General features: G+C 47.4%; 1 protein-coding gene across 1 annotated transcript in view; it reads right to left on the bottom strand.

Moving 5' to 3' along the window:
* The window catches only part of Dnah2 (dynein axonemal heavy chain 2), a 115,743-nt gene that overhangs the window by 79,894 nt on the left and 16,633 nt on the right, over positions 1 to 19,216 (bottom strand). Inside the window, 10 exon segments of the mRNA XM_052757667.1 lie at positions 8,270 to 8,484; positions 9,936 to 10,118; positions 10,371 to 10,500; positions 10,945 to 11,150; positions 11,498 to 11,585; positions 12,028 to 12,185; positions 12,763 to 12,954; positions 15,727 to 15,965; positions 16,117 to 16,227; positions 18,316 to 18,544. Of these exon segments, the coding sequence (XP_052613627.1) occupies positions 8,270 to 8,484; positions 9,936 to 10,118; positions 10,371 to 10,500; positions 10,945 to 11,150; positions 11,498 to 11,585; positions 12,028 to 12,185; positions 12,763 to 12,954; positions 15,727 to 15,965; positions 16,117 to 16,227; positions 18,316 to 18,544 (1,751 nt within the window).

Here is a 19,216-nt window from a genome sequence, read left to right as displayed (position 1 = left end):
AACTGTTCTTAGGGCAGCAGAGATAGCTCAGTGGTTAAGAGTACTGGATGCTCTTCCAGAGGACTCAGTTCAACTCCCAGCACCCACATGGCAGGTAGCAACCCTCTGCAGCTCCAGTTTCAGGGGATCCAATACTTTCTTCTGACCTCAGATGCATACATATGAACACTTATACACATAAAATTATAATTTAAAAAATTAATATTCAGCCAGGCGGTGGTGGTGCGAACCTCAGCAATTGAGAGGCAGAGCCAGGCAGATCTCTGTGAGTTCAAAGTCAACCTTTGATCTACAGAGCGAGATCCAGGACAGGCACCAAAACTACAACAGAGAAACCCTGTCTGAAAAAAACAAAACAAACAAACAAAAAATTAATGTTCTAATACATTTTTAGAAAAGAAAAAGAAAACTATTTTAAACAATAAGATATTTATAAAAATAGATGCAGCGTCAGTCAGCTCAATTGGCCAGAACTGCAGTGAGCTATATAAAGCTGATGAATTATTTCTGGGACTGGGCTGGACTGGGCTGCCCTTTGGCTCAGATTCGTGTGTGCATCTGGATAAACTACACACACACACACACACACACACACACACACACACACACACACACACACACTGTGCGTGTACGCCATTTGACATACTTGCTCCTGATTGGCGTCCAGAGAGGTTATCTCCAAGGGTACTCTCCTCTTTCTTTCTGTTTTTAAGATTTATTTATTTATTATGTATACAGTGCTCTGCCTGCATGTGTCCCTGCATACCAAGATGGGGCACCAGATTTTATTACAGATGGTTGTGAGCCACCATGTGGTTGCTGGGAATTGAACTCAGGACCTCTGGAAGCTCACCAGTGCCCTTAACCTCTGAGCCGTCTCTCCAGCCTGGTACTCCCCTCTTTCAAACCCAACTGTTTGAGGTTAACTTGAGGTTAACTGTTCTTAACCTTGAGAAGCACTGGCTGAGACCCACAGAAATCCTTAGGGCGCTCTGCCTCCAGGAGGTCAGCATAGCTTGTGCAGTTTTGATGGCATGAATTTTGTTGAAAAACAATGGTTTTGTTTTGTGTTTTGTGATTTGTTTTTAAGCAGGGTCTCATGAAGCCCCAGGTAGCCTTGAACTCACTATATAGCCAAAGATGACCTTGAACTCCTGATCCTCCTAAGAGCTAGGATTGCTGGTGTGCCCTACCACCTCTAACTGAAAACCAGTTTTTAATAGAAATAAAATAATTAGTATACACTTTCCTCTGGGATGCCTGGCTCTTTTTTTTTTTTTTTTAAGATTTATTTATTTATTACATATACAGTGCTCTATCTGCATGTACACCTGCAGACCAGAAGAGGGCACCAGATCTCATAACAGGTAGTTATGAGCCACCATGTGGTTGCTGGGAATTGAACTCAGGACCTCTGGAAGAACAAGCAGTGCTCTTAACCGCTGAGCCATCCCTCCAGCCTGATGTCTGACTCTTATATACTGAAGTTAATAAAGACTGTAATAGTTGAAGACGTATTTTTAGATGATGCTAGCTATGAAGTAATCTGTCATCCATTTACATTTTTGGGGGAAAAAACCCCAAAGTTTTCTAGTGTAAAAATTGTAATCAGGCCGGGCGGTGGTGGCGCACGCCTTTAATCCCAGCACTCGGGAGGCAGAGCCAGGTGGATCTCTGTGAGTTCGAGGCCAGCCTGGACTACCAAGTGAGTTCCAGGAAAGGCGCAAAGCTACACAGAGAAACCCTGTCTCGAAAAACAAAAACAAAAAAAAAAAAAAAAAATTGTAATCAGATAGACATTGTCATGGAGGAAAAGAGCAATGGCAATTAAAGCAGAACAAGATAGCAGAGATTATTTATATATATAAATAAACATACTGAAAAGTGACTTGTGAGCAAAAAGCAAGATGTAATTTGAAGAGAGGGTGATATTTTTGGACAGAAATACTCAAAATCATAAAGAGTTCATTCTTCTAAACCTAACCTATAAGTTTAACCCAATACATATTCTAATAAAAATAGTAATGTGACTATTTTAGGAACTAAAAAAAAATGTTAACAAAATTCTTATGAAAAATACGCATCAAAAACAGCTGGGAATTTTAAAAAGAGAGTAATAATTATAATATAAGAAGAGGACAATAATTAAGACAGTTTGGTTCTTGCACATGATAAGTCAGAAGAGTGAGTCCAAAACAGAGATTTGCTTGGCGATTTTTTTCTTATTTAAGGTAGCAACTCAATAAACGTCTGGGATTTGGCTAGCGGCATGCTTGCCTAGCCTGTACCCAGCTCTGGGGCTGACCTCCAGCAGTGTAGAAAAATAAACAAATTAACAAGATTAGGTCAACTTGCTTGCAATCTATTTAAAAATATATAAAACACAAGTTGAATCTGTAACATTTTCCCTATACCACAGTAAATTTCAAATGGATTCAAGGCCTAAATGTAAAGGGCAAAATCAAGCAACCTGGTGGTGGGCGCTTCTCATCCCAGCACTTGTGTGGTAGAGGCAGGAAAATCAAGACATCAAGGCCATCCTCATAGCAAATTCAAGGCCATCCTGGGCACAGGGGGTGCGGTCTCAAAATTTATACACACACACACACCACTTTTTTGTCTGTTCTACAGTCAAGGAATGATACAAAAGACAATATCACATCTTAAACTTTCCAAAGAATTCTACTTTCACCTTAAAAGGAGAATAATTTAAAGAATAAAATTGCCGAGTGGTGGCAGCAGATGCCTTTAATCCCAGCACTTGGGAAGCAGAGGCAGGCAGATCTCTGTGAGTTCAAGGCCAGCCTGGTCTACTACAGAGCAAGTTCCAGAACAGGCTCCAAAGCTACACAGAGAAACCCTGTCTCAAAAACACAAAAAACAAACAAACAAAAAGAATAAAATTATTTTCAAATGCTCATTTATTTGTGATACATGTTTTAAGAGACTATGGAAGTTGAAATCCTATTTGTTTCTGTTTTTGTTTTTGTTTGGTTTTTCAAGACAGGGTTTCTCTGTGTAGCTTTGGAGCCTAGCCTAGAACTCACTCTGTAATCCTGGCTGGCTTTGAACTCACAGAGATCCACTTGTCTCTGTGTCCTGAGTGCTGGGATTAAAGGCACGCGCCACCGCCACCCGGCTCTGTTTTTGTTTTTTAAACATGGAAAATCTCCACTAACATAGGTATTATTTATGAAGCCGTTAAAATTTCTTCAAAATGAATAAGCCTCACTGAAATACAAATAAACAGAGGGTCACCAGACATTTAATGACTGTCTTTGAAGTAGGCGATAAAGGCCAAAATCCGGAAAAATTGTTTTCAACCTAGAACTATAACCTCAGGCAAATGCACAAATATGGAGGCAGAAAACCTCTGTCACCAGCCATGCAAGAACTCGAACCTTCACTCCCACGAGTCATTTCTTGAAAAACTACCAAAGGATGAATGTTACCAAAACAAAGGCATGAACCAACCAAGAGGAAGTCAGAGGAAATGAACAGATAAATGAAGAAATAAGAGGGCTGAGGCTGTAGTTCAGTGGGAGAGAACTTGTCTCCCAGGCACAAGGTCCTGGGTTTAGTCCTCAGCATTGAAGAAGAGATCAAAAATTCAAAGAAACCAAAAAGAGACTGACAGAAGTTCCACAAGGACTGTTCTGAAACAGACCTTGAGACGAGGCATTGATGAAGCCGCTTTGAGAAACTGAGGCCCATGGCATTAGAGCACATTAGAGGGTGGGAGAAATATTATTTGAAGGCATTTTATTAGTTGATTTGTAGGAATTCATGGCAATGAACAGTGTGCTCACAAAATAAATATTAATTATTAATTCCAAAATGACAAAATATCATTCAAGCAAAGAAAGAGCTACCTCAGGCCCCTCATCCAGATGCAAGAGTTTCAAAGCCTGTGTTGGACACCCGAAACCTTGGATGGTATCAAACCATGGGTGGTATTTTTTTCTTATAAATCCATACCTATGAGAAGTTCAATTAAGAATTAGGTGCAGCCAGGCTTGGAGGCACATGACTGCAATCCTAACACTAAGGAGGCTGAGGCAGGAGGATTGCCACCAAGTTCTAGGCCAGCCTAGGCTACAGAGTGAGAAGATGTTTAAAAAGGAAAAAAAAAAAAAGGAATTAAACACAGTAAGAGATCAACAGAATAATTATAATAATACACTGTAGTAAAAGCTAAGAGTAGCTTCTTTCTCTTTTGAAAGAGTCAAAACAAACAGGAATATTTCTGACTACAGTTGAGGAGGAGTTACTGTCTCAACACAGAACGACATGGCTTAGCAGCGAGCGATACAGTCGTCAATGCTGAAAATCAACTGTCCCAAAAACTGTGTTACAGCCGTGAGGGAGGGCGCAGGGCTTGAATGGATATAGGGCATTTCTGGCAGTCCGAATATATCCTCCTATGTTTTCAAACTGGAGTGGTTAAGCTCCCTGGGGCAAGTATACTGGCAAATCACACACCAAAATAGCTCTTCATTTTTCTCATCTTGACAGGATTTTAAAAAATAACTTGAAGGTAAATTATCAAATTTTGTCAGTCAGCAGAATGAAATTGGACAGTAACTCCTGAGGCTGCTCTAATGAGCCTGTTTAAAAACAAAACAACAACAAAAAAGAAACCTTTTTTAGAATGATGGTCAGCCTCGACAGAATTTTGTCAATACATTTCAAGAGCACAAATTTTATTTTATTGGCAAACATAACTTCTTTCAAAATCCGTTTGGGGGATGACTTTTTTAAAAGCTGTTTTATAACGTATTCCCGAGATAGACAAAGTGAGGGCCGCCAGGGCAGTGCCGATAGCCCAGAACGAACAGACCATGAGACTGGGAACAAAAGCCTGGGCAGGCACCCTGTCCCGGGCAGGTCTGGGGAAGTTCCGCCCTCCTATCCACGGGTGATAACACAGCTCTTCAATCAGGGCACCCAGGACATCTGGAACACGTTTGCATTAAGTGCAGTCCGTGAAGCTCGTCTGGCCATAAAATGTGGTAAAAGCCCATTTGGGTTTCAGAGTTCAAATATTTGGGATATAAGGTGCGAAAGGCCCTGGAAGGGTCACATAAATGCTATTAGGGACTGGAAGGCTCCCAGGACTTACAGTTAGGTAATTCTGAGGACCGGCAGGGACATTTCGAAAGTATGCTTATCAAGGTTGAAACCAGACCTTAACATGAAGGATAAGCCCGATAAAGTTATCTGCACTCCTGGGGGTGCTAAGAGGTTCCGGAGCTGAAACTGTCTCCGATTTCTTTATGGGTTTAATCAGCTCAGACTTTTCTTTCTTATCTATTATTTACTGAGTTGAGGCAATTTTATCCTAAAATCACAAAACGTAATATAAGGTTCCGTATAGTTCTCTAGAGAACAACTGTCAGAGGACAGGAAGACTTCTGTTTGGAAGAAATGCTTAGCTGTTGTCTGGTCTCAGATACACCTAGGTCATAAATAATGTCCCAGTGTGTGTGTGTGTGTGTGTGTGTGTGTGTGTGTGAAACACTAATTTAAGGAGAATACAAAAGGCATTTCAGGAGGGGTCAGGGAGATGGCTCAGCTGTAAAGGCCCCTGCCACCAAGCCTGACCACAGAGTTTGAATCCACAGGATAGAGGAGAGCACCGACTCCACAAGCTGTCCTCAGACCTCCACAGATGCTCCACATACAAACAAACAAACAAATAAAATGCAGGGCAAACGACTGTTCCCGGCAGACAGTTACAGCAGGCATCTATCCTAACCACACGGACATCCCATCCTTCCATCTTCTAGAAAGCCGAGCATCGGGGAGAAGGGACTGACGAAATCTCAGACATGAACAACTTAAGACAGAAAAATTTTGTGATTGGAATATAATCTCTTTTTTTTTAAGTTTTGGTGACATCATGAATGTAATTTTTCTTATTTATAGATTTATTTATTTACTCTGTGTGTGTGTGTGTGTGTGTGTGTGTGTGTGTGTGTGTGTAGAGGTCAGAGGACAATTTGTAGGAGTCAGCCCTCTCCGTCCACCACTCGGGTTCAAGAGATAGAGCTTCCGGTCACCAGCCTGGCAGCAAGTACCTTTAGCTTCGGGGCCACCTCCTGGAAAAAGGACAAATACTGGCCAAGTGTGCTCACACCATATTAGCCCATAGTTGTCCATTAAGGAGACTCTCTAGCATGGCACCTCTGGGCATGTCCAGCCTAACAGAGACTACATCTTGAGATTCAGCCCCATTATGTGCCTGCAAATGTTATAACCAGTTATAACTGTCTGTATAAATATGTAACTAGTTATAAATCGGTTTATATAGTATGTAGATAACCAGTTATAATATAACCCTGACCTAATCTTCAGAATCTCAAATCAACATAAGAGGCAATTTAAAACTCTTAAGTTTTTTTGGGTGGGGGGAGATATTGTTTTGAGACAGGATCTTGCTTTGTGACTTGCCTGGCCTGGAACTCCCCATGTAGACCGTGCTGACCTGGAACTCACAGAGACACACCCACTTCTGCTCCCCAGGTGCTGGGATTAGAGGCAAGCATCACCATGCCAGGCAAGGTTTATTTATGTAATGTGTGTGAGTGTTTTGCCTGCATGTATGTATGCACATCCCATGAGTGCCTTGTACCAACACAGGTCAGAAGAGAGTGTCCTGCGCCTGGAACTGGAATTACAGACAGTTGGGAGCTGCCGTGTGGGTGCTGGGAACCAAACCCAGGTCCTCTGCTGAGCCATTGCTCCAGCCATGAGGCTTTTTTTTATGGCTCACTTGTGTGCCAAAGCTACAAAACTGAGAACCAGAGCAGATGCACAGCACCGATCACGGGTCAAACTCTTATCCCACACCTCTGTCTTCTTCCTCACACCGTGCTCCCTAACCGCTCCTCATCTGTGTGGCTTCTAGTGCTCCCATTCCCCCAACCAATGGCCACACCTCCCGCCTCATGCTGTCTCTCTCTCCAACTTGATCCTCTCACTTCCTTTCTGGGTGTCACCTCCCTGGTCAGGCCCCTTCAGCTGTCCAGGAGAGACACGGTCCTGCTGGTCCCTGGACCTCCATCTCCCTTCTGCATTTTGTCCAACAAATATGGGTGTTTTGAGCTAAAGCCAACACCAGAAGGACAGCCTAGGAGCTCAGGAATTGGCGCTCACCACGGAACACAGGTGAGAAGAGGTAAGAGAAAGCCCCACCAATCACATCGAAACCCGTCTGCTGATCAGGAAAACACTGTCACCGGAAGGTGCACATCCCTGAAGACACGTCCCTGAAGACATGCCTCACAGCCCCTGCTCTTTTTCTGCTCTTTGGGAGAACTGTCGACTGACAGAACGACCTTGGGAACAGGGACTCTCGCCACTTTACACCCCCCTGTGCCTGCCTCAGTTCCTAGCATGTACACAGTGCTCAGTTTGTTTGATTTGGGGATCATCTGGGGTTTGGTTTGGTTTTTTGAGTGCAGCCCAGGTTGGCCTTCAACTGGAGACTCCCCTGCCTTAGCTTCCTGTTTGGGGATTGAACCACCACACCTGGTGGTTTATAGTCTTAATAATTAACGAACTAGTTACCTTTTTTAAAATGACAGTATGAAGGTGGTGGTGTTTTCAAGCTGTTGGGGAGAGGACGGATCTTAGGAAGAGCCAGACTAGGGATCAGGGTTTAGATGCCTTAGCTGGGCTGCCACAGCCATCTAGTGGCAGAACAGCGGCATCACTAGTTCAGTACTCCAGTGACTGGTTAAAATCATGGTTGGTTGGCTGGTTGGTTGGTTAGTGTCTGTTTGCTTCTTTCTTCAAGTAAAGCTGCTGTAAAGCTATTTTTTTTTTTTCAGTACTGAGGATCGAACCTAAGACCTCAGTTCCAACCTAGGTAAAATTAAAATTAAGAAGTGATAGCAAGCCTTTACTCCCAGCACTTGGGAGGCAGAAGCAGGCAGGTCTCTGAGTTCAAAGCCAGTCTGGTCTATATAGCAAGTTCCAGGATAGCCAGAGCTAGGCAAAGAAACCCTATCTGAGGGGTGGGAAAAGGAGTGATAGCAGCTGAGTGTGGTGGAGCACAGCTGTAATCCCAGCACCATGTTGAGGCCAAAGAATCACAAGTTCAAAGCCAGACTTAACTACACAGCCAAAACTAGTCTCAATAAAATCAGAGAGCAGAAAAGATACGGAGGGAAGAGGGGACCCAAGACAGGAGTTAAGTCCTTGGGACAGTGAGAGGGAGACTGGGGCACCAAGGATGGGGGGGGTGCTAGGGTGGGTCCTGTACTTGTCAAAGTTGACATCCAGCATGCCCGCTTTCTCCAGGCTAATTCGTAAGAGTGGCGTGTCCAGCCGTCGAATGCAGTCCTTGTCCAGCGTTGCTGTCCACTCTTGGAAGGTTTTTCGAACGAGCTCATCAATGGCTTGGACCATCTGCTGATAGGTGTGTACACTCTCCTCTCCAGTCCCAATATGGGGCAGGAAATGGGCGCCAGAAAGGCACTGGGGGAGGAACAGATGGGAAGCCTGTTTACCCAGATCTGTTACACATGTCCATTTGCACACGCACACCCCTCAGCCCCTGGAGGGACAGAGGCTGGGGAGCTAAGAGGAGGGCGGGACCAAACAGACAGGAAGTAAAGCACACTGAAGACTCAAGGTGAATACCTTAGACTACTGACCCAAAGAAGAGGGGCAGAAAGGGGCAAATCAGACAGAGAGGGACCTGAGGGCTTGTTCTTCAGCATATTCCAGGCCCAGCCCAGTCATCTGCAGAGTCCCTTACTCTCTCTCAGAACCAATCAGGTGACAGCAGGTGAAGATCTCAAACAGCTTTCACCCTACCTCTCGGGGGTCCCCCACCCCCATTCTAGGTGGTTTTATGTCAACTTGACACAAGCTAGAGTCACCAGAGGAAGGAGCCTCATCTGAGGAAATGCCTCCATGGGATCCAGCTGTAAGGCATTTTCTCATTTAGTGACCAATGGGCCCAGCCCATTATGTGTGGTGCCATCCCCCCCTGGGTTCTATAAGAAAGCAGGCTGAGCAAGCCAGGGGAAGCAAACCAGTCAGCAGCTCCCCTCCATGGCCTCTGCATCAGCTCCTGCCTCCGGGATCCTGCCCTGTGTGAGTTCCTGTCCTGACTTCCTTCAGTGATAAACAGCGATGTGGAAGTGTAAGTCAAATAAACCCTTTCCTCCCCAACTTGCTTTTCGGTCATGGTGGGGTTTTTTGTTTGTTTGTTTGGATTTTTTTTTTTTTTTTAGATTTATTTATTATGTATACAGTGTTCTGTCTGCAGGCCAGAAGAGGGCACCAGATCTCATTACAGATGGTTTCGAGCCACCATGTGATTGCTGGGAATTGAACTCAGGACCTCTGGAAGAGCAGTCAGTGCTCTTAACCGATGAGCCATCTCTCCAGCCCATGGTCATGGTGTTTTGCTGCAGTAATAGAAACCCTATCTAAGTCACCCCCAAAAGTTTATTTCTAAATTGAAGGGTGAATGGGGCTGGAGAGATGGCTCAGCGGTTAAGAGCACTGACTGCTCTTCCAGAGGACCCAGGGTTCAATTCTCAGAACCCACATGGCAGCTCACAATTGTCTGTAACTACAGTTCCAGAGGACCCAACATCATTACACAGGCAAAACACCAATGCACATAAAAATAAATAACTATTTTTATGGTACTCTAACTTCCCAGATGCTGGCCTTATGTCCCTCCCCATCTCGTACTAAAATGACCTTGGTTCCTCTAGCCACACCTGCCACCTCTGCAAACCAAAGCATGGCTTCCCAAGATAACTGAGTCTGCCCCTCTCCTCACCCCACCGAGTCTCTGGTCATAAGTACTCTCTAAGGACCCTGTCTGACTCACCCCTCCCCTCCAGGCTGAACACAGCAGCACACTCGCTGTCTCACTGAAGACAGTCTAGAAGAGGCCAGACACTTACATTCATGACTCTGTCGATGCGTCGCCGCAGGATCCGCACCCAGTGGGCCTGTCCAGAATACTGAGCCATGTATGGCTCCAGGTATGGCCATTTCTTGTTCAGCTCACGGTTCACCAGGGCTAATTCGCTATTGAACAGCATGTAGAGATCGACAGCCTTCTTCTCGTAGGTCCGCATGATGGCCTAAGGAACAAGATGACATGCTCCCTGGAGGTGGTTCCCTTAGCCTCCTGTCCCAGAAGAAGATTTCCTGACAGCCACACATGGCAGCCACCGCACTCTTCAGAGATGCGGAGGGCACGGAAGCAGAAAGATGGAACAGAAGAAAACTCAGCAACTGAACAAGAGGGGAAGGACACATGTACAGGCAGGCAGGATAGAGTCTGGAAGCCAAAGAACCGAGGGCAAGAGGCAGGCCTTCGGTGGGGTTCGCACCTCCCGGGTAGCCAGCCTGTGGAAGGTGTCCAAAAGCAGCACTCCGTGCTCCACGTCCCGAACCAACTCAAAGGCTGAGGTGATCAAGTTCTGGGTCATCACCTCCAGATCCTTGACCCCAGCACGGAATCTGCACGGTCAGAGAGGCCCGGAGAAGTGTGAGTGCCCTTGCCTGCTCCCAACTACATCCCAAGTGTGCTGTCCATCAGCCCGCATGCCAGGCACATGACTGCGTGCTTTGGTACCAGGAAGCTGTTTCACTCTAGACAATGCTAGGAGACGAGTCCTTGGCCTTATTTATGCATAAGGAGGCACAGGCATCTGCCGGTGTGGATTCTCAGACATTTGCTCAGTGTCCTGAAAGGTATCGTCGAACCTAGAACCTGACCAACTACCTCTCTCTCCTCTTGCCTTCCCATCCTTAAGCTCTCCCCACCGCCTTCAACTGGCAATCTTCCTGCCTCTGCCACCCAGGTCCTGAGATTTCCATGGTCTCCTTTGCACACCGAGCCTCTCTTCCCGCTCTTGTCCCCCGCCTCCCTGCTCGGCCCCGGCCTCGGCCTGAGTCCCTCACTTATTGTAGTCTTCATGCCAAGAGGTGTTCTTAACATCCAGGATGCCTCCACGAACGGCTCGCAGCATCTGCAGGTTTTTATGGAAGATGTCCTCGATTTCTAGCAAGTTCCGTGTGATCTGTGGCCCCTGGGCACCAAAGAAGCAGGGAAGGGGACCCTGCTTGCCATCTTCCCACCGTGCGAAGTGGTACTGACATTCGCAGACCTAAAAAGAGATCCGCGTGACTTCTTCCTGTTCTGAACCCAGGCATCCAGGGTTCTTTGGTTTGCCTTCAGATGTCTATGAACTAGAGAGGACCATCTAGAAGGAGGACACTGGGGTGAATTTTGGATGAAGGATGAACTACGGGATGCTTAGGCAGTGGTACAGGCAAAAGTCAAGAAGAAAGAAGGGGTAGGAGGAGGTCACACAACGCTGCAGGAAGAGCCCACAGGCCAAGCTTCAGGGACAGACTCAAGTGGAGCCCTTGGCCCCATCGGCTTGGCTCTTTGCAGGGGGTTTGAGGGTCTGCTGTGGGCTTTTGATGGTCTCCACCCTGGAGGTCTCCCTACCTCAATAAGGTCCTTACAGCGCTGCACAAAGGCATCTACTTGAGCGAATATGCTGGTCTGGTCTAGAACCCAGCCCCGACTGGAGAACCTGTGTGAGGGAGAGGTAGGCTACATCGGGAGCAGAAAGGCTACAGATCAGTCTGTCTGTGCAGAACTGGACTGTGTGAGCCTGGGTTCTGAAAGGAGACCCTGGAAAGCAGTTTCCCTGAACCCTGAGAGAAGAGACCCAAGGTGAGCAGAACCATAGAGGAGACACTGTCTCAAGTTCCAGAAGGTGGCTGTGTGATCATGGGAGCTCAGACTGTGTGATCATGGGAGGAGGGAGCGGCCACGTGAGGCTATTGAAAGGGGCTATAAGGAGACCTCAGGGCCCGAAGCCAGAACATCTGTGCCCAAACAGAACCTTAACTGGGGGGTAGAGACTCCTAGGTCTTAAAAAATATAATCCACGAGAAAGGAGGACACAGAAAGTGTCGGAGTCACTCCTCTGGGGGAATGTTCTACGCGGACGTCAGGGGGACCCATCGTACTGGGTATGCATCTGCACGGCACGCAGGTAGTGGTCTTTCCAGGCATGACAACAAGAAATGCAGCCTTGCAGATCCTCTTTGCTGGAAATGACGTAGCCCTCAAAGATTCGGTCCAGAGAGATGGAGTGACAGCATAGGCGGATGATCTCGTTGCTCATCTGCAGAGGGAGCCCCACTGCATCAGCTCTCAGCCTTCTTCCCACCACTCCCTTTCCTGAGCCTCCAGAACTGCACCTTGGGCTCCTGAAGCCCCTCTTACCCCCGCCCCTGCACACTCCGTCTCATGCCTGGTGATCTTTGCTCTGCCCTCAGCCCAGCTCTGCAGTTACACCGCTCTGACCATCTGGCTTCAGCAACCCCTCTTCCAGCCTTTGTCTCCCGCTAAAAAGTCTGTGGTGATCATTCCTGCTCAGGAACCCAGTTCCTTCCTGAGTCAACCTTCCCATACCCCACTGCAAACTCGATCCCGAAAGAGCTCTTCCCTCTGCACGACTCAGCCCCGAGTCTATCCTTCTTGCCTCTTTTCCTAGGCTCACTGCACCTCCTCCCAAAGCCCCTCGTCCTGCCTGAGCCGCTTCAGTGAGCAGCAGAAGCCAGGCCCATCTCCCGGCATCTCTGAAGATTCAGTATCAGTCTGCAGGGCAGTATGGTGTCTTTCCAGCCCACATCTGCCAGGGAACCAGCCCTGCCAGCACAGCCCCCCCCACCCCACCCCTGCGCTTTGCATCCACACACCTTCCGGAACAGAGAGGTCAATCTTTCCCGGGTGTTGTAGTGGGGGGAGTTGACCCAGATGATGCGGATGAGACTGATCAGGTTAGGGAGCTTGTCAGAGATGTCCTTAGGCTTCATGAAGGCCAGCTCCTGGTAGGGTTCCCTCAGGATCGACAAGAAAGTCAGGTTTGACTGAGCTTGGTGAGAGCCATCCTAGCAATAGAGAAACCAGGAGTACTCTTATCCACACGGGGAAACTGATTTAGGGGCTGGGGAGCTGGCTCAGTAAAGTGCATGCTGCTGTACATACACGAGGGCCTGAGTTCAGATTCCCGGCATCCCTGTGGAAGCTGGGCACAGTGGCCTGCAATCCCCGCACTGACAGGGAAAGACAAGCGGGCCCCCGGAGCTTGCTGGCCAGCTAGCCAATTGGAGAGCTCCATGTCAGTGAGAGACCTGTCTAAAAACTAATATGGGGCTGGAGAGACGGCTCAGCAGTTAGGAGCACTTGCCGCTCTTGCAGAGGACATCCAGGTTCTGTTCCCAGCAACTACAATGACAGCTAACACTATCTGTAACTCCAGTTCCAGAGGGTCCAGTGCCCTCTTCTGGCTTCTTAGGGCACTGCATGCACATAGCAGACACATGCAGGCAAAACATCTACGCACATAAAATAAAATAAATAAATTTTTTAAAAATACAGTGAAGAACAATTGATATTGATAGTCAGTGAACCCCTCTGGCCTCCACATGCACACACACGTGTGCACACACCCACATGAACATGAGTATAGAACACACACACACACAACAGATTCAGATTTTCCATCCATCTTGAGCACCATCCTCTAGACACCCCTCCCAATAAGCTCTCTCCAGGAGTTATCATTTGAAGACCAGAGTTTTCACATTCACTTGCTTTTTAAAATTATTTATTTTTATGTGTATGGGTGTTTTGTCCGCATGTACGCCTGTATACAGCATGCATGCTCAGTGCCTTTGGAGGCTAGAAGAGGGTGTTGGATCTCCTGGAACTGGAGTTACAGATGGTTGTGAGCAGCCTTATGAGTGTTGGGAACTGAACCCAGGTCCTCTGCAAGAGTATCTAACATTCTCAACCCCTGAGCCATCTCTCTAACCCTTACTTGGTTTTTTGTTTGGTTGTTGTGGTGGTTGTTTGAGACAGGGTTTCACACAGCCCAGGCTGGCTTCAAACTTACTACATAGCCAAGGATGGCTTTGAATTTCTGATCCTCCTTGCCTCTACCTCCAAGTGCTAGGTGTGTTAGTTTAGAAGAAAATGTCCCCCAAAGGAAGTGGCACTATTAAGAAATACGGCCTTGTTGGAATAGGTGTGGCCTTGTTGGAGGATGTGTGTCACTGTGGGAACAGGCTTTGAGGTTTTCTATGCTCAAGCTACACCCAGTGCCACAATTCACTTCCTGTTGCCTGCGGATCAAGATGGAGAACTCTCAGCTCCTTCTCCAGCACCATGTCTGCCTGCATGCCATATCCCACCATGATGATAATGGACTAAACCTCTAAAACTGTAAGCCACCCCCAATTAAATGTTTTCCTTTATAAAAATCGCCCTGGTCATGGTGTCTCTTCACAGCAATAGAGACCCTGACTAAGACAGCTAGGATTATAGATGTAAACTATAATATCTCGTTTCTTCGGTGCTGGCAATCGACCCCAGGGTTCCATGCACGCTAGGCCAGCACGCTGCCACCTGAGCCGTGTCCTCAGCCCTTCATGTACTATTTCCTATGAAAGCTTCAGACTGGGAATTCCCAAGCCCAGGTCTGGTGTCTGTCCAACTGAATTAAGTACTCTGTACAAGCCAGGGGGTGGTGGCATACACCTTTAATCTCAGCACTCAGGAGGTAGAGGTAGGTGGATCTCTGTGAGTATGAGGCCAGCCTGGTCTACAGAGCAAGTTCCAGGACAGCCAGGGTTACACAGAGAAACCCTGTCTTAAAAAAAAGAGCTCGCCGGGCGGTGGTGGCGCACGCCTTTAATCCCAGCACTCGGGAGGCAGAGCCAGGCGGATCTCTGTGAGTTCGAGGCCAGCCTGGTCTCCAAAGCGAGTTCCAGGACAGCCAGGGCTACACAGAGAAACCCTGTCTGGAAAAAACAAAGAGCTCTATCCAAAGTGGATGCTCAGAGCTGTTGGTGAACTGCCCGAGCATCGCTCCCCTCCCACATCCACTAAGGTCGCCCAGTCTCCTTACTGTCCTGTTCTCAATGAGGGTCTTAAACTTCTCCTGCTTCTTACAGCTCAACTCCCTCAATATCTGGCTGCAATTTTCACCTGGGAAGAAAGGTCTTCTTCACCCATCACTCGCCTCCCGGGAGACCCAGCACCAACACCATCGGCTTGTCATAGGAAATTTAGTTTTTACGTGTTTGTTTGGAAACTCTCGTGCCTGAACTACACGGGCTTATCCTTGGTTCCACGCTATCTCTAAGTCCTCTTTTATGTAAGTCCTGTTTTCTCAGCTGCACTGGAGTGCTGGGCTCACTGAGGGGGATCGCCATTCCCTTGCTGACCAATTGGATGTCTTCCTACCTAAACAAGTGTTGTATTGTTTAGGGGTGACGACAAAAGAGCACATTCAGTACAGATGTCTGTAAAAAATTGGGGGGGGGGCAGGTGAGATGACTCAGTGGGTAAAGGTATTTGCTTCTAAGTCTGGCAACCCGAGTTCCAGCCTCAGACCCCCGCGGTTGTAGGGGAGAACCAGCTCCTGCAGGTTGGCCTCTGATTTCCACCCTGTGGCATGCCTTAGGATACACGAGACCCTGTCTGACAACCTCGGAAACAGTCCCCAGAAACCTTTACACACTGCTCATGCCTTGTACAAGTCCACAGCGCTAGTCTGTGGCTGGGGTTAGCTGCCTGCCTCCGCTTCACACCCCCACTCCAGATCATCCAGCCACTGCCCACTTTTCGATAAGCTCCCAGTCTCTGATCCCCTCAACCTGGATCTGCTGAGCCAGTTTCATAAAGGGCGCCAAGTAGGATGACTTCGAGAGGAGCAGGATGGACTCGATGTGTTTCACGCCCTGCTTCACGAGCTGCTTGCTGATGCCAGATAGGTCCATGCAGCGGTTGTGCCAGAACTCGATCTCTTCCAGAGGACCTAAATTTTCTCCTGTCTCCACAGACTCCTGGGCACTCAGCACCTCCTTGATCTGCCGGGTCCAGTGAATCATGGAGGCTGTGAAGGAGGAGGGGGAACATTTTCTGCTCCTGAGTTGTGCCCTCAATGCTGCACAGTCCCCTCACCAGCTCCTCTGTCGGCAGCTGGAGCTGCCTTCCCCACCCCCACCCCACCCTCACCCCAGACCCTGGCAATGCCAGCCACTCACTCTCCAGGCGCTGGACCAGCTCCTTGTCTTTTACCACCACCTCGGGGTTCATGTTTATGGCCTCTGCAGGGATGTACAGGACCGTGTGGCCCTCCAGTTTGTACCGAGTATCTAAAAAAGGACCAGGAAAATTCCAAGGGTGAGCTTCGCTGCCTCTGTATAAACCATGATTGATGATCATGGGGGGGAGGGGGACAGGAAGTACAGCCAACTCTATGTATCCATAGGCTTCACGGCTTCACGTCCACAATTCAAAAAGAGCTCCACTGTTTCCGAGGTTGTCAGACAGGGTCTCGTGTATCCTAAGGCTTGTCACGGGGTGGAAATCAGAGGCCAACCTGCAGGAGCTGGTTCTCCCCTTCAACCGCGGGGGTCTGAGGATGGAACTCGGGTTGCCAGACTTAGAGGCAAATACCTTTACCCACTGAGTCATCTCACCTGCCCCCCAAAATTCTTTACAGACGACATCAGTATTGAATGTGCTCTTTTGTCGTCAACCCCTAAAAAATACAACACTTGTTTACATTGTATTAGGTGCTGTGACTGCTCTAGAGATTATTTAAAGTATGGGATGATTTATGGAGGTTATATACAATCACTGCACCATTTTCTAAGGGGCTTGAACAGCCACAGCATAGAGTTTCTAAAACTAATCCCCTACAGATACCAGAGACAGCATATGCATTTTAGGAGAACAGACAGGAGTAACTGTGACTCAGACTTCTCTGGGATAGAGAGCAGAAGTGAGAGAAGCCAAGTGGCGAAGTTCCAGGAGGTCTGTTAAGAAATTACCATAAAATCATTTATTTCACTATGCACACCATATCCTCCACAATACACACAAGTCCCCAACTCCCCCCACACACACACACACACACTTCTCCTTATGTGCTCAGGGTGCCTCGTGTGCTCAGAGCAATCTCCAGCTCTAGTCTGAGCAGGTCTGAACACGTTCTATATTAGAAAACTGTATCTAAATTAGAAGGCGATTTTTGCAACAATACTATATTCAGCATTGACCAAGGCTTTGTTTAGCAGAACTGAGGATCAAACAAAGACATGTCAAGCAAAGGCTGTATCTCTGAGCCCCCACTTTGCAACTAGTCTTTATTATTTGGTGATACTCAAAATGTTCTTCTCTTCATTGTTGTTTTGGTTTTTATTGTTCTGTTTTGTTTGACCCTGGCCTGAAACTCACAGAAAGAGAGAGGGCTAGGAATAAAGGCCACACCCGGCCTCTGATAAGATCTTGTTAATAGGAAATGCTTTACATTATGACACCTATATAAAAGGGAATCTGAGATGGTATTTTATATGATACCCCAAGCAAATGAATAGACCTGGCCTCGAACTCACAGAGATCCGCCTGGCTCTGCGTCCCGAGTGCTGGGATTAAAGGCGTGTGCCACCACTGCCTGGCAAGCCTTCTAGTCTTTAAATCAGATTTGTTTTTGTTTTGAGAGAGGCTCTCACGTGATCTAAGATCACCTTGAATTTCTGATCCTCCTACCGCTGTTTCCTGAGTGCTGGGATTACAGACAGGAGCCACCATGCCTGGTTCCACTCTTGGGTGCTGGTCTCTGGTCTCATGTATCATAAGCTAGTCTCAAATTCACTATGTAGCTAAGAACGACTTTTGAATTTCTGATCCTCCTGCCTCTACCTCCTGAGTGCTGGGATTACAAATGTGTGCACCATCTTCGGGTTACAGAATGTGGGGCTCAAACCCAGGGTTTTGTGAATGCTAGACAAGCACTAGCAACTGAGCAACATTCCCAGCCCAGGTCAGGATCTGTGGAAGCCGTGTGCTTGTGCTTTTGTGTGCACACATATTTAAGCACTTGGGTGCCACATGCATGTGGATGGGCTGTCCGGTAAGATTTCATTTCAAAGAGTCTTTTAAGGGCTGGGGATACAACTTCGTGGTACAGCAGGCACTCAGCCAGTATACATGAAGCCCTGGGTTTGGTCCTCAGTGCTGAAAGGCCATTCTTTTGATATTATTTGAATATGAGTATTAATAACAGGGTTCGTGGTGTGCATGGATGGTGGAGTGTATGACTAGCCCATGTGAGGCTGAGTGTAATCCTTAGCTTCACCACCAAAAACAAATTAAAAGGCTAGTACTAACGAGATGAATCCCCCCGCTGCCTCATAACCTCACCATGGAGAAGCCAGCTGCTCCTGCCTCTTGCTTACCTGTCAGGCAGGCCAAAAACCTATGCAGATGTGAAACAAAATGATTTCGGATGCTCTCAGGCCAAGTGGTATTCATGAAAATCTGAGGGACGTAGACACCACTGAGCAGCCGCAGTAACGCTGGAATGTAGGCACCCCGTACTGTCCCGAACTGCACCGTCTGCTCAAAGTTCTCTGGGGTGATGGGAACTGGTTCTCGCCGAATAAAGTACGCAATCTGGTTCTGGGTCTGCGGGAAAGAGTAGATCGAGATTCAGTCTCCAGGACCCACGATGGCCAAAGGAATTTGAGGTTCCCCTGGTCAATGTCCCTACCTACGCCACCAAGTACCTCCTGTTCTTCCCAGGGATGTGATTCCACTCTCAAAGATGTGTGGAGGGAATGAGTAACACATGCCTTGAACACGGACTCTGTTCTGTTCAGCTGGAACCACCAGCCTAGCATGTAGTAGATGATCAATAAAGGTTTATTGAGTGAGTGGGGAGATGGACAGGATAGAATTTTTTTTTCAGTCATGGAAAAAGCAGGGAGAAATAAAAGAGATCAAGGAGGAAAATTGCAAGTAAGAAATAATTATCAGGCAGCGGTGGTGCACGTCTTTAATCCCAGCATTCAGGAGACAGAGGCAGGAAGATCTCTGAGTTCGAGGCCAGCATGGTCTACAGAGTGAGTTCTGAGACAGCCAGGGCTACACAGAGAAACCTCTCGAAAAACCAAAAGGAAAAAAAATTATCTAGGATTTCTTGTTTCAGTTGCTTTTTTTTCCCCCAGGGTCTCAGACTGGCCTGGAACTTACTATGTGGCTGAGGGCAACCTTGAACTGAGATCCACTTGCCTCCACACACCTCTTGGGAGCAGAGGTTACAGGTGTATGCTCCACACCAGGCTTTGGCTTGCATAT

Source organism: Peromyscus californicus, unplaced genomic scaffold (genome assembly GCF_007827085.1).
Source record: "Peromyscus californicus insignis strain IS unplaced genomic scaffold, ASM782708v3 Scaffold_3__1_contigs__length_106647218, whole genome shotgun sequence".
Lineage (NCBI taxonomy): Eukaryota > Metazoa > Chordata > Mammalia > Rodentia > Cricetidae > Peromyscus > Peromyscus californicus.
This window is presented reverse-complemented; position numbering and strand designations above follow the sequence as displayed.